The sequence below is a fragment of the Muntiacus reevesi genome, chromosome 12 (assembly GCF_963930625.1).
Source record: "Muntiacus reevesi chromosome 12, mMunRee1.1, whole genome shotgun sequence".
NCBI classification, from domain to species: Eukaryota; Metazoa; Chordata; class Mammalia; order Artiodactyla; family Cervidae; genus Muntiacus; species Muntiacus reevesi.
In genome coordinates this window covers 74679056-74694048 of record NC_089260.1, presented here as the reverse complement: position 1 = coordinate 74694048, position 14993 = coordinate 74679056, and the positions used below count along the sequence as shown (strand labels likewise).

The 14993-nt window shown below is 53.5% G+C and overlaps 1 protein-coding gene across 2 annotated transcripts in view; it reads left to right on the top strand.

Annotated features, from left to right (window-relative positions):
* AGO2 (argonaute RISC catalytic component 2) overlaps positions 1–14993 on the top strand; it is a 91419-nt gene that overhangs the window by 64578 nt on the left and 11848 nt on the right. For both annotated transcript variants that reach the window (XM_065903367.1, XM_065903366.1), the window contains exons 12-18: positions 1076–1260; positions 2293–2452; positions 4452–4542; positions 5041–5235; positions 9453–9587; positions 13044–13145; positions 14771–14970. In XM_065903367.1, coding sequence (XP_065759439.1) covers positions 1076–1260; positions 2293–2452; positions 4452–4542; positions 5041–5235; positions 9453–9587; positions 13044–13145; positions 14771–14970 — 1068 coding nt within the window. The remainder of the gene's footprint in view (positions 1–1075; positions 1261–2292; positions 2453–4451; positions 4543–5040; positions 5236–9452; positions 9588–13043; positions 13146–14770; positions 14971–14993) is intronic.

The following is a 14993-nucleotide window of genomic DNA, read 5'->3' as shown; positions in this document are numbered from 1 at the left end:
GGATTCTTTAGCAGCCAGGCCCAATAAGTATACAAACTAGAGGCAAAGGAGAAAGTTGTGTTCACTGAACTAGCACTGTTTTTTAAAGCACTTTAGATTCATATTTCTGTATCAGGCCAGCCTGACCCAGTGTCAGACTCTGAAAGCAGCCAAGACCTGACAGAACGGAAGGCGTGTGCCTCCCGCCTCCCTTGGGCGGGAGCGGGAGGGGCCAGGGAGCTGAGAGTCGCCAGTGGGCGTCTGAGCGGGCCTTGGTCCCAGGGAGCTGCCGCGCTGGGTGTTCTGGAGAGCTGGCCTGAGGGCCGGAGCCATTTCTCCTGCGCCGCTGGCAGAGAGCGGGAGGGCCGAGGTGTACAGTCTGGCCTCAGGCCGACCCCCCCACCCCTTCTGTCTGGGGCCCTCATGTCCTTTCTTCTGGAGCCAGATGGCCCCAGGGCAGGCGCGCTCGTGGGCGTAGGCACAAATACTCGCTCATGGGTTTCTTTAACTGCACTGATGTGCTGGAGGTTGGGCGCTAACTGGTGGGGTGGGTCGGCGTGTCCTTGCTTTATTGTAAAAGGCTGGGATGTTTGTATCCCTGCGCTTAAAATAGAAGCTGTGGCTCTGTCTCCCCCGCCCCGCCTGTGACGGCCGCAGCTGCTGGTGCTACTCGTAACCGTGGGCTCTCTTGTCTTCTCCCATGACCATGTCATCCGAGTCCAAGCTGTGCGCGTGGGATAAACCGGGGGAACCCAAAGGGACAGTCAGCTCATGGCTCTCCTTGCCCTGACAGTGCTTGGTGTCTGCGGGCAAGTGAGTGGCAGCTGCTTGTGCCCGACTTTAAAAGGACAGCCCTGTTGCTGCCTGGGAGGGTCACAGCTGGTGGGCGCGGCAGGGCCACGACGTGGCGTCTCCTGTTTCATCGTGACTTTTCAGGGGCCTCTGTGCTGAGCACGCGGGCCGCCTCCCTGCATTGTCTTGTTGAAACAGCCTCGTCTTGGGCTTCAGCGGGGACTCAGAGCTCAGTGAAAACAGCTTGGGGTCTGGATCGTTGCCACTCTGGGTGGTTCTTCATGTAACAACTCTGCTCCTCCAGGTCCTTCACGGAGCAGCTCAGAAAGATCTCAAGAGACGCGGGCATGCCCATCCAGGGCCAGCCGTGCTTCTGTAAATACGCCCAGGGGGCGGACAGCGTGGAGCCCATGTTCCGGCACTTGAAAAACACATATGCTGGCCTGCAGCTGGTGGTGGTCATCCTGCCAGGGAAGACCCCCGTTTACGGTAGGCCTTGATGCTGCTCCAGCCCCGGCCCTACGCTGCACCCAGGAGGGGCGTGTGTCTGAGCGAGACCAGGTGGTGTCTGACTGTGGCCACGCACATGCCCAGGACCACCTGGGCAGTCTCCTCTGAGGGCCCTGTTCCCTGAGACGGGCGTCCCGAGGGGAGGCGGGAGGCGGCAGCCATGCAGGTGCCTTGTCCGCTGCCAACACAGACTTGGGCTGGATGAGGACCTGCCTCGCAATGTGCACGCAGTAATCCCTCGGGAGGCGGGAGCAGTCCTCAGCTCCTGTCTGGGGCTCGGCCCTCCTCTTGTGAGCCGTGCCATCTCAGAATTCTCTGGGATTTGATCAGAGTCCTTTCTGCCAGAAAGTCGGTTGTCCTTCCACCCCGCTCAAAGTTACCAAGCCCTGGGATGGAGTCCCAGGCCCTGGTGGGGGAAGCTCCCGGGTGTAGGCAAGCGATGGTGAGATGGGGAGGTGGGTGTGAGTGTGTCTGCTGGAAGCCCGGTGGGAACTGGAGGCCCCGTGCAGGAGTCGTGTGGGCACACGGGCCAGAGGGGAGAGAGGCGCATTGGCTTGCTGACTGGCTTCCCCGTCTCCTATGGGCTCTGCATCCAGGAGCAGGAGGAAACCCAGGTGACTCTTCTCCCAGGGTCACCCGTCCAGGGAACAGTTGCCCACTCGCTTCACAAGAGAACCCAGAATGGAGGGCGTGTGGGTCTGGAGAGCGCTTTGACGTCGGGTTTGCATTGGCCAGGGACTGAGGATTCAGGGGTTTATATTTTTAACTATTTGAGCATTTGCTTGCCGTCCTGAATGCCTGGCTTCCAACCTGGCCCCGCGCACACTGCCCTGTCAGCCTGGAGAAGTTGCAGAAACGCCCCTGACTGAGAGTGGGCCTCCCTGGGCCAGTGGGGGATGCCCTGCAGCTGGCATGGAGCTGGGTCCCGGGCTTGACTGCGTGTGCGGTGGGCGCGTGGGGTGGGCAGAGGAGCGCCGGGGAGCCATGCTGAGGACCCCGTTCTCTCGGCAGCCGAGGTCAAGCGTGTGGGAGATACCGTGCTGGGCATGGCCACGCAGTGCGTGCAGATGAAGAATGTGCAGAGGACCACGCCGCAGACCCTGTCCAACCTCTGTCTGAAGATCAACGTCAAACTGGGCGGCGTGAACAACATCCTGCTGCCACAGGGGAGGTGAGGCTGGCCCTCCGCCGTGCATGGGGCAGCTGGGGCAGCTCTGCTCAGCTATGCCAAGCGCTGTCCCGGGCTCGGCAGGTGCAGGAAGTGAGTAGGACGAGGGTCTTAGCTGCTCTGGGTCTCGGGGCCCAGAGCCACTAAGGGCGGTGCCGGCCCAAGGAGAAGGGCCTTCTGACCCTAGCCAGAGGTGGGTCCCACACGTGAGGTCTGGCAGCTGCGGAGCCAGTGCCATGAGACAGGAGGGCTGCACCAGCGCCCCAGGTGCCCGATGGTGAGCTCTGGGACGGACCTTCAGAGCAGGAGGCGACGCTGTCGGCCGCAGGCCAGGGCCAGGCACTGGGGGCTGTGCAGCGGAAGGGCAAGGCCTCACGGGGAGCTGGCACTGGGGGCAGGGCTCTGTGGACACCAGGGCAGTCTGCTCCAGAGGGTGCAGGCCGTGCAAGGGCCCTGCGGCAGCCTGCCTATCAGGAGCAAGGCGGTCATTCTGCTGAGAGACTGAGGGGCGAGCCTGTGGGGGCCTGGCACTTGCTCCAGGGGAATGCAGCCATGGGGGAGGTTCACAAGTGCAGATGTAGCCCCACTGACCTTGTTCTGAAAGCCAACCCCAGCTCTGGATAGATAGAGGGGCCAGGCCTGCCGACATTGTCCCAGGAGAGTGGCTGGTGGGAGCTGGGCTGGGGGTGCCCAGAGCTGTGGGTGTTTTGATGATGGAGCTGTCAGGCTTGCTGAGAGGATGGGTTTGGTCTGTGAGTGGAAGAGGAGAGTCTAGATTGGTCCACCCTGCACTGCAGGAGCAATGAGGGGGGCGGGGGCGGGGGGAACGGACAGAACCTGTGCTGGACAGGCTTGTTCAGGGCTCCTCACGTGCGGGTTCTAGTTAGAGCCTCTAGGCTGGAGAGAACCCCAGGGAGCGGTGTAGATAGGAAGGCCGGCCAAGCCTGGGGCCTGGGGAGTGCCGGGTTGGAAGGTTGTGCAGGCAAGGCGACAGCTCTGAAGCCTGGGAGGGGGGTGGTGGGGAGCCCGTGCGTGGCCGCCACACGGCACCGACCCGTCAGGTGTGACAAGGTGCGAGGCTCGGCCACGGGGCTGGGGGATGTGTGCAGGTTGCAGGTGACCTTGCAGAGAACAGTCCTGTTGCCATGGCCGCATGAGGCCCGGTCGGGGAGGCAAGAGACGGGCTCAGTTAATCCCAGAGCTCTGCCACAAGGCAAGCCAGGGAGCCGGGGGTAGAGTGGTGTCCAGTGGCCGGTGTGGTTCTGCCAGTTCAAGGCGTGAGTCAGAACTGCGTGTGCAGATGCGCCTGGGACCCATCACAGGAAGCAGGGTGAGCAAGAGGAAGAGCCACGGGACCTGGGGGCGCTCGGCACAGGGCAACTAGAGGAGAGAAGGATGAGGCATCGAGAAGGCCCCCAGTTGCACAGCTGGCGAGGCTGGGACCCACCAGCTGTTGGAGAACCGGGCCCCTAACACCGTCTCTTTGGGGTGGCGACTGCTGGTGTGTGGCTAGCATTTAGAAGACCCTGGGAGAACAGCCTAGCTCCGTGCTTCCCCACTGGGACACATTCACCCCCCTGAGAACATGTGGCTGCGTCCGGAGACATTGGGTGCCGGGTAGACAGCTGCGGCTGCCAGGCGCCCTGCAGTGTGGCCGCAGGTCCAGGGTCGGCTGGCAGACGTGGACGCTATGGGCGTGATTACCTTGGAAACGTTCGGTCATCTCCTCGGGGAGATCCCTCCTGTGCCTGGGCCCAGCCTCAGTGACCGTCTGCACCTGACCACCCTTGTGTGGTGTACGCGCCACCTGCCCCGTCTGCCGCACTGGGTCACTCTGGAGCAGATCTCACACTGAGCCTCTGTCCCCGTAAGGTGTTCTCTGTCTGTGCCTGAAAGATAAGGAGTCTTTACAAGCAGAGCCCCAGAGTAGTGCCGGTGCCCGTGTCCTGAGAGGTCTGGGTGGGTCCCCGAACCCAGCCTCTGATGCTCGCTTCCCCCACAGGCCTCCGGTGTTCCAGCAGCCCGTCATCTTTCTGGGGGCGGATGTCACTCACCCCCCCGCTGGGGACGGGAAGAAGCCGTCTATCGCCGCCGTGAGTATCGCTTCCCATGGCCCCTCTGTCCATGTGCGTTCCTACCTGTCCGGCATCTCTGTGACTGTCGGATTAGCAATGAAAGTGCGTGCGGTCCTCTGCCCAGCACACTCACTGGTTCCTGCTGGTTGGCACCTGCAGGCAACTGCTCTCAGGCCAGCGTTCCTGGGGGACGCTCTCACTGCCGGGGGTGGGAGTCTTGGGGTGCCGTGTGTGGCCGTGCACCTGGCTTGGGGAAAACAACGTGCTTGGTGGAGTTATGCACACTCTCAGCCTCGCCAGGGGTCACCTCTGAGCTGATGAAATTCAGCCCCATCCGATGAGAAGCAGAACAGGGCTTCTGAACAGTCGTTGAGTTTTTTATTAGGTCCCTTGGGCAAACTTACATTCTTGGGGACGCATTCATAGACACCAGGGCCGCACACACGGAAGACGCTTAAAGGCGGGTTTGCCCGTGACGGGCCCTTGGGTGCCTGCTGACCCCGCGCCGCCCCGCAGGTCGTGGGCAGCATGGATGCCCACCCGAACCGCTACTGCGCCACCGTGCGCGTACAGCAGCACCGCCAGGAGATCATCCAGGACCTGGCGGCCATGGTGCGCGAGCTGCTCATCCAGTTCTACAAGTCCACACGCTTCAAGCCCACCCGCATCATCTTCTACCGCGACGGCGTCTCCGAGGGGCAGTTCCAGCAGGTGGGCCGCCGCCGCGCTCCCTCCGCCCTGCACTTCCCCGTCCCTCTGCAGGATGGCGTCTCGGGTTTCTGTTCTGCCCCCGGGTTTACCTGGTCACCCTGTGGTAGGGGTGGGGGGTGCGGGGTGGCCAGGACCCTGCGGCAGGACAGGAGGAGTGGTGGGGGCGGGGGCAGGGGTCAAGAGAGGCCAGTCCAGCAGGTTCAGTCCAGCATGCACCAACCAGGGCCTGTCTCAGCTCCACGCTTTACCTTCTAGGCTGTGGGGAGTCTCTGGGCTGGGGGACCCATTCTGGGGGCCACGTCTTCAGGGGAGGGGAGAGCAGAGACAGGGGCCAGCATCCTTGTACCCCAACCGCTGGTGCTACTCAGAGGATGGTAGGCTTCACAGTAGGTTTCAAGGTGGGAACGCTTCTATTTTAAGTTCAGTTCAGTCGATGAGTCATATCTGACTGTTTGTGACCCCATGGACTGCAGCACACCAGACTTCCATGTCCATCACCAACTTCCTGAGCTTGCTCAAACTGATGTCCATCAAGTAAGTGATGCCATCCAACCATCTCACCCTCTGTCATCCCCTTCTCCTCCTTATTTCAATCTTTCCCAGTATTAGGGTCTTTTCCGATGAGTCAGTTTTTCGAATCGGGTGGCCAAAATATTGGAGCTTCAGTTTGAGCATCAGTCCTTCCAAGGGATAGTCAGGACTGATTTTCTTTAGGATTGACTGGTTGGATCTCCTTGCAGTCCAAGGGACTCTTCAAGAGTCTTCTCCAACACCATAGTTCAAAAGCATCAATTCTTCGGCATTCAGCTTTCTTTATGGTCCAACTCTCACATCCATACATGACTACTGGAAAAACCATAGCTTTGACTAGACAGATCTTTGTCGGCAAAGTAATAGCTCTGCTTTTTAATATGCTGCTTAGGTTGGTCATAGCTTTTCTTCTATGGAGCAAGCATCTTTAAATTTCATGGCTGCAGTCACCATCTGCAGTGATTTTGGAGCCCAAGAAAATAAAGTCTGTCACTGTTTCCATTGTTTCCCCTTCTATCTGCCATGAAGTGATGGGACTGGATGCCATGATATTTGCTTTCTGAATGTTGAGCTTTAAGCCAACTTTTTCACATTCCTTTCACTCTCATCAAGAGGTCTTCAGTTCCTCTTTGGTTTCTGCCATAAGGGTGGTATCATCTGTATATCTGAGGTTATTGATGTTTCTCCCAGCAATCTTGATTCCATCTTGTGCCTCATCCAGCCCAGCATTTCGCATTATGTACTCTGCATATAAGTTAAATAAGCAGGGTGACAATATACAGCCTTGCCACACTCCATTCCTTGTTTGGAACCAGTCCATTATTCCATGTGTGGTTCTAACTGTTGCTTCTTGACCTGCATACAGATTTCTCAGGAGGCAGGTCAGGTGGTCTGGTATTCGCATCTCTCTAAGAATTTTCCACAGTTTGTTGTGATCCACACAGTCAAAGACTTTGGCATAGTCAATAAAGCAGAAATAGATGTTTTTCTGAAACTCTTTTTTTGCTTTTTCAATGATCCAACGGATGTTGGCAATTTGATCTCTGGTTCCTCTACCTTTTCTAAATCCAGCTTGAACATCTGGAAGTTCTCAGTTCATGTACTGTTGAAGCCTGGCTTGGAGAAGTTTGAGCATTACTTTTGATAGCATGTGAGATGAGTGCAATTGTGCAGTTTGAACATTCTTTGGCATTGCCTTTCTTTGGGATTGGAATGAAAATGGACCTTTTCCAGTCCTGTGGCCACTGCTGAGTTTTCCAAATTTGCTGGCATGTTGAGTGCAGCACTTTCACAGCATCATCTTTTAGGATTTGAAATAGCTCAGCTGGAATTCTATCACCTCCGCTAGCTTTGTTCGTAGTGATGCTTCTAAGGCCCACCTGACTTCACACTCAAGGATGTCTTGCTCTAGGTCAGTGATCACACCATTGTGGTTATCTGGGTCATGAATATGTTTTTGTACAGTTCTTCTATGTATTCTTGCCACCTCTTCTTAGTATCTTCTGCTTCTGTTAGGTCCATACCGTTTCTGTCCTTTATTGAGCCCATCTTTGCATGAAACGTTCCCTTGGTATCTCTAATTTTCTTGAAGAGATCTCTAGTCTTTCCCATTCTGTTGTTTTCCTCTATTTCTTTGCAGTGATCACTGAGGAAGGCTTTCTTATCCTCCTTGCTGTTCTTTGGAACTCTGCATTCAGATGGGAATATCTTTCCTTTTCTCCTTTGTGTTTAGCTTCTCTTCTATTCTCAGCTATTTGTAAAGCCTCCTCAGACAACCCTTTTGCCTTTTTGCATTTCTTTTTCTTGGGGATGGTTTTGGTCACTGCCTTCTATACAGTGTCACGAACTGCCATCTATAGTTCTTCAGGCACTCTGTCTATCAGATCTAATCCCTTGAATCTATTTGTCACTTCCACTGTATAATTGTAAGGGATCTGATTTAGGTCATACCTGAATGGTCTGGTGGTTTTCCCTACTTTCTTCAATTTAAGTCTGAATTTGGCAATAAGGAGTTCATGATCTGAGCCACAGTCAGCTCCCAGTCTTGTTTTTGCTGACTGTATAGAGCTTCTCCATCTTTGGCTGCAAAGAATATAATCAATCTGATTTCCATATTGACCATCTGGTGATGTCCATGCGTAGAGTTGCCTCTTGTGTTGTTGGTAGAGAGTGTTTGCTATGACCAGTGCATTCTCTTGGCAAAACTGTTAGCCTTTGCCCTGCTTCATATTGTACTCCAAGGCAAAACCTGCCTATTACTCTAGGTATATCTTGACTTCCTACTTTTGCATTGCAGTCCCCTGTGATGAAAAGGACATCTTTTTTTGGTGTTAGTTCCCCAAGTTCTTGTAGGTCATCACATAACCGTTCAACTTCAGCTTCTTCAACATTCATGATTGGGGCATAGACTTGGATTATTGTGATGTTGAATGGTTTGCCTTGGAAACGAACAGAAATCATTGTGTCATTTTTGAGAGTCCATCTAAGTACTGCATTTCGGACTCTTTTGTTGACTATGAGGGCTACTCCATTTCTTATAAGGGGTTCTTGCACACAGTAGTAGATATAATGGTCATCTGAATTAAATTCACCCATTCCAGTCTGTTTTAGTTTGCTGATTCCTAGAATGTTGAAGTTCACTCTTGCCATCTCCTGTTTTATCACTTGCGATTTGCCTTGATTCATGGACCTAACATTCCAGGTTCCTATGCAATATTGCTCTTTACAGCATCAAACTTTACTTCCATCAGCAACACATCCACAACTGGGTGTTGTTTTGCTTTGGCTCCATCCCTTCATTCTTTCTGGAGTTTTTTCTCCACTGATCTCTAGTAGCATATTGAACACCTACCAACCTGGGGAGGTAGTCTTTCAGTGTCCTTTCTTTTTACCTTTTCATACTGTTCGTAGGGTTCTCAAAGCAAGAACACTGAAGTGGTTTGCCATTCCCTTCTTCAGTGAACCACGTTCTGTCAGACCTCTCCACCATGACCCGACCGCCTTGAGTGGCCCTATACGGCATGGCTCATAGTTTCTTTGAGTTAGACAAGGCTGTGGTCCATGTGATCAGTTCAGTTAGTTTTTCATGATTGTGGTTTTCATTCTGTCTGCCCTGTGATGAAGAAGGAAAAGAGGCTTATGGAAGCTCCCTGATGGGAGAGACTGACTGTGGGAAAAACTCCCATTTTAAACCTGAGGAAACTGGGGATCACACAGGCTTTGTGGCTTTGATAGCCACAGGCTTGCTTGGTGGTGGAGCTGGGATTTGGACTTGGCTCAGCACCTAAACTAGTGGAGTTTGTTTGCTTGTGTGTTTTTAAGTACATTCTCTCCAATCCAGAAATAAGTTGTTGGATTGATTTGTGTGTGTGTGTGTTTCCCACCATGCCTTCCTGTCCACTGTAGATGGTAGCACTTAGAACATTCCAGACACTGTGCTCTGCCTGTTTATGCATTATCTAACCTAAGCCATTTAACCACAAACCCTGGGAGCCATTTGCTCCATGATGGAAATGAAGAAACAGGCTCAAAGAGGCAGAATCACAACAGCTAACAGCAAGCTAGTGGAGCTGTAAGACTTAAATATGTATCAAACATATATGTGATAAAGGGAGTCATTTTAAGGTAACGAGAGGCCCCAAAACGTAACAGTCCTCAAGCATGTATGTTCTGCTTCCTTTCCGCAGGTTCTCCACCACGAGTTGCTGGCCATCCGTGAGGCGTGCATTAAGCTAGAGAAGGACTACCAGCCAGGCATCACGTTCATCGTGGTCCAGAAGAGACACCACACGCGGCTCTTCTGCACAGACAAGAATGAGAGGGTGAGCGTCCCTGGGCCCCCCCAGCCCCGCCCACCCTGCCCGCCGCACCCAGCCTGTCCCGCCTGCCCACCCCACCGCACCCGGGGCGGGCTGCACGGGCGGCCCAGGTGTAGGCACTGGGGCAGGGCTCTCCTCAGCTTGCAGAGCAGCTGCAACCTGTAAACCCCACAGGCCTGCGATGACTCTGGGGGGGTGTCTTTTATCCCACAAGGCAATGACCAAAGGTGAGGCTTCAGAGCTGGTGAGCAGCTGTGGTCCTAGACAGTGTGGTGTAAAGGATGAGGTAGAATGTGGGGAAGTGGGAGCCCTCAGGGCAGCTGGGGTGCTCCTGCAAGGGGGCCTGGGAGCTCTCCAGGGGTTCCAGGCTCCCTTATGCCACCTGGCTACTCCACGGTAAGAATTGTGTGTGAGCAGGAGGCTTGAGACTTAAAGACGTGACTGCTGAGAATTGTCCACAACTGGGGAGAGATAGGATTCCTTAGATTAAAAGACTGTTGCTGTTCCTAACAGGATAATAAAGTAATCCACACCTAGACACATTGTCCTAAAACTGCATGGTGTCAAAGTAGCTGCATAAGAGAAAAGACCTCCTAGAAGGGAAGGTCATTAGGTCAGACTGCTCACCAGCAGGGCTGGATGTTGGGGATTAGTGTCCACGCAGAGCAGTCCCCTGAGGCCACCTGGCACCGCAGCACCAAATATGCTTCTGGCCTAAATGGAAGACATAATGCAAATTGAGAGTTAATAGTGAGGAAAAGGGACGGTCTGCCGAAAAGACACGACTGCCCTAAGCGTAGAAAAAAATATGTAAAGGAAAAAAGATGAAGCTCAACGGGCAGAATTTCAGGGAGAAATTGACAAACATACCACCAGAGAGGTCTGTTTTAACAGACCTCTGTCAGAAAGGGAAACAGGTACAAATCAGTCAAGACTGAACATGGGAAGAGTGGAGGAAGTAAGCTGGGCAGGCCGGACCCTGCCTGGGACGGCCAGGCTCACGCCTGGGGCTAAAACATGAGTTGGCCCCGTCCCAGGTCACAGAGGAGGTCTCGCAAGATTGCCAGTCTTCACCCTCCTACAAACCACATTTTCCATTACACAGTTTTAAATCCGTAGTAGAAAAAGGCATAAGAAAACTTAAAAATTTCAATTTGATTGTAAGGAGCACCTGCACTAAAAAGGTAAAGAGAATAATCAATTGTGAAATGATCAGAAATGAACAAAAAGGAGAATTTCGTATCAAACCCTGTGCAGTGCAGCTACCGCAGCATTTATGGATGAGCATATAGAGACAGCTGCTTTGTTGTAAAACTAGAAAGAGAGCTACTAGTAAGTCTGAAGCTGCAGGAAGGATGTCAGCCCCAGGGGTCAAGGGACAGCTGAGGAGCTGGTGTGTGCAGCACCTCTACACCTCAGCCTGCAGACCTCTCTTGCCAGGAGTCGGGGAATCAAAGTCAGCTTTTTCCTGCACCCCACTTTCTCTCTTGAAATAGAAAATCATGAACTAGAAAATGAATCGCCCATAGCACAGATTAACACAAGTGAGGCATGCTTCTCTGAGGATTATATAAACCTATCAGGACTGAACAACAGAGAGAATACTCGTGATGATGTTGGGAGCAGAAGGCAATAATGGCTGGCTGCAGAAGGGGGTGTTATTTGAATCATACTGGATAGCCGCTTCATGATAGCACGTTGGAAAACAGAAGAAACAGATGCAAATACTCAGTTGTAGAACTACTTCAGTTATCAGAATCAGCTGAGGAGGACAGTCCCTGTCGTCGTCCCAAAGGCATCAGGCCCAGAGAGTTTTACGGGCAAGCTGTACCAAGGCGTCAAGAGTAGACCATCTTAACGTGTGGTGCAGACTAGGAAAAAGAGAGAAACTACTTTGCTTATTTGATGAAGTTGGTCCAGAGGTTTTTATAGGCAAGTTTTAATAAACCTTCAGAGAATAATCTTGTATAAAGAATTTCAGAGGACAGAAAAAGTCTGGGGGACTCACATTATGAGGTTAGCCTGATAAAATCACAAAACGTTGTCCAGGATGTGGGTACTGTGGTGAGTAACACAGGGTCTGGAGCCAGAAACCCTGGCTGCAGTCCATCCCTGCAGCTTCCGGCTGCTTGACCACAAGCTGTCAGCCCCTCTGCCCTGGACTGCCCTGTGAGAGTGCTGGGAGGGTGGCTGAGCTGACACACAGCACTCAGCACAAGGTCAGTGCGTTGTGAGGCCGAGGATTCTCCTGCCCTTTGGACAGGAGTGGAGATGGATAGCCAACTTGGAGCACAGTTTGGCAGTTCTAGACATCTATCCTGGAGAAACCCACATGCCTGTATTCAGGGGGACATGTATAAGAATATTCTGGCAGTGTTGTTTATAATAGTAAAAAAAATCTGCCTGCTAACAGGAGAAGAGTTTGTGGTGTGTTTATATATTGGCATTTACATAGCAATGAAAAGTAATTTTTTAAAAAAAGTAATAAACATTATCTACCAAATGACTGTTTATCAAAATTGCAATGTGGAACAAACACAGCAAGTAGCAAAATACATAGGATACATGTATACAGTTTTTAAATGTACAAAGTAACACAGTATAATGCTAATAGAGGCTTAAATATGTAACAAAAAATGAGAGTTTGTGTGGGAGTAATGAAGTCTAGATTTGAGACTGCAACATGGAAGGGGGTGCAAAGGTAGGCACTCTTCTCAGATATTTCGTTTCTTTTTCACGTGTCTCTGAAGCATCATGCACACATTCAGCAAGCACTTGCAGAAGGTACATAGCGGTTATATGGGAGATTTTCTCTTTTGTATGTGTATTTGAATTTGTACAGCTTAACAAAAAAAAATTGAGTGACTTTGTGATTAATTGGGACTTTGCTGTTCCAGGAGCTGGGGTGTTGGGTGGATTTTCAATGCTCAAGTTGAGGTTAAGTGGTTTGGTAGGATTTGTAGTCCCACTCACACCAGCTCCTGGGCTGGTCTCTGGTGGAGCGGCTCGCCCGCCCCAATGGACTGGAGAAGCCCTGGGCATCCATCTGGGTTTTCCAGCTCTTCTGCCTTGGGCATTGGGCTGGGGGGGAGGGGTGGGAGGGATGGCGGGCAGATGTCCGTTGTCTGGTCTTAGGTTTGTGTGTTGGTGACAGTTTTCATCTTAGCCTCAACTGTAAAAAAAAAAAAAAAAAAAGACCCTTCAAGTGGTCCACACAGATGCTTCAGTGAAGGTCCTCAGGGGCCTTTATGAGACAGCAAAAAATAACTCCAGCCCAAACAGAACAGGAACTAATTTAATTTCAGTTGTTAGTACGCATTTAATTTTAATGCTATAGCCCTGAGCAAATGCGTAGGCCAACTTAAGGTCTCAAGAATAGACGACGGTGTGGCCGAGTCTTGCTTGCTTGCGTCACTTTGCCATTCCTGGCCTGTCTAATGGGCTCTTGTGTTGCTCAAGGTTGGGAAGAGCGGAAACATTCCAGCAGGCACCACCGTGGACACGAAAATCACCCACCCGACCGAGTTTGACTTCTACCTGTGTAGTCATGCTGGCATCCAGGTGAGGACAGAGGGTGGACAGTCTCGGTGACTCTGAGACATCATGCATGCATTTAGCAAGCGCTTGCAGAGTGCAGACAGCGTGCCAGGCACTCGGGTGGTGGTGGTCAGCAGTGAGCCTGGGGCTCCGGGCAGTCCTGAGGGGAGGCCGGCGGGTGACCCCTGGACAGTATGGGCTCAGCACCATTCACTGCTGTCGGGGGTGCAGGGGATACTCATCTCCAGCAGCAAGGGCAAAGGCCTGGCAGGGACCAGGGGCATCCCTGAGGGGCGGGGTCGGCCTCGCTTGGCCACCGCGTGGGTGAGTGGGCAGGTTCACACGGGCATGCCTTGTGCCTCCTGGTAAAGAGAGCCGCAGGCTGCCAGGCATCCTGGGGGAGCGGTGCCCATGAAGCTATGCCCGCTGTCAGCGCTACGCCGCCCCTATGCGAGGCTGTAGGAGCCCCCTCCTGCAGGACGGGCTGAAACCCCCTCCCGAGGGATCTGATCTAAACTGGAGGATCACTGTGGACTCCGTACTTTGGACGTTCCGCGGGAACCACACACCACCGAGGCCCTGGAACAGGGCGTGGCTGACTGGCTGGCCATGGGCGCATCCAGCCTGCAGCCTGTAGGCACTGCCAAGGGCTGAGTGGGTCATACATCTTTAAAGCGTTGTTGAAAAGGAGGAAGAGGAGCGTGGCTTAGAGAATGCGGAGGCTCCCATTGTGTTTCCTGTGGCGGCTTCCGTGTCCGGTAGGCGCCTCTCCCATACCCGCCACCCAGAGTCCATCACTGTCTCTTTCCTGGCTTCCTGCCTTCGGGTGGTGCTCCGGCCCTCCAAGGCCTCGGATTCGGTTGCCAGACCAGCCTTTCCGCTTACTTTCCTACACAGGCCCGCTCTACTGAGGGCATCTCACTTTTCAGACAAGTGCTGTGACAGGATGAGCCTCTGGGGCCTGGCCCCGCTGTGTCCTCAGCAGACCCTCTGACGCTAATGCCCTGCTGTCCGTGGGCCCCGTGACCACCCAGGGTTAAATCCCCAAAGTGGGCGCAGGCTGTGGCTCCTCAGAGGACAAGCGGGCCTGCCGCCCATCAGTTCTGGGAGCCTGAGGACAGACAGGCAGTGGAAGCAGCAGTGCCCAAGTGGGGGCATCAGGAAGGGCTGGCCAGCTGGCTTGGGTCACAACGGCAGCCGGAGAAAGCCCTTCCCCCGGCTGACCCAGCACGGGTGCCCTGCCAGGCAGGACAGCGGCCCTCGGGCACCCCCACTTTGGGGGGAAGTGAGGGGGGCAAGTGACCAGCCCACTTCCTTCAGTGGATTTAAAAGGCGTTAACGTGTAACTTATTAGAGATTTCTTCTTGTCTTTATAAATAAAATGTCATAGAGAACCTAACGTATACAAATATTGTCCTCAAAACAGTTACTTCCGTACTGTTGTCTTCCCTATGATTACCTGTGCACAAGTGAATGTGTGTGTGGTCTGTATTTGACCAGCAGGCGGTCACTTGATGGTACATTGTAAGTAAGACGAAGGTCGTCTCGTCACTGGGCGCTCTCCGTGAGGCTTCCCAGCACAGCTGGCGCAGGGGGGTCTGGACCCTCTCGTGGGGGTCTGCCTCTCTCACCCTCCGACCTGCTTTCAGGGAACAAGCAGGCCCTCCCACTACCACGTGCTGTGGGATGACAATCGCTTCTCCTCCGACGAGCTGCAGATCCTCACCTACCAGCTGTGTCACACCTACGTGCGCTGCACGCGTTCCGTGTCCATCCCGGCCCCAGCGTACTATGCTCACCTGGTGGCCTTCCGGGCCAGGTACCACCTGGTGGACAAAGAACATGACAGGTGAGTGGCATGCCTCTCCTGGC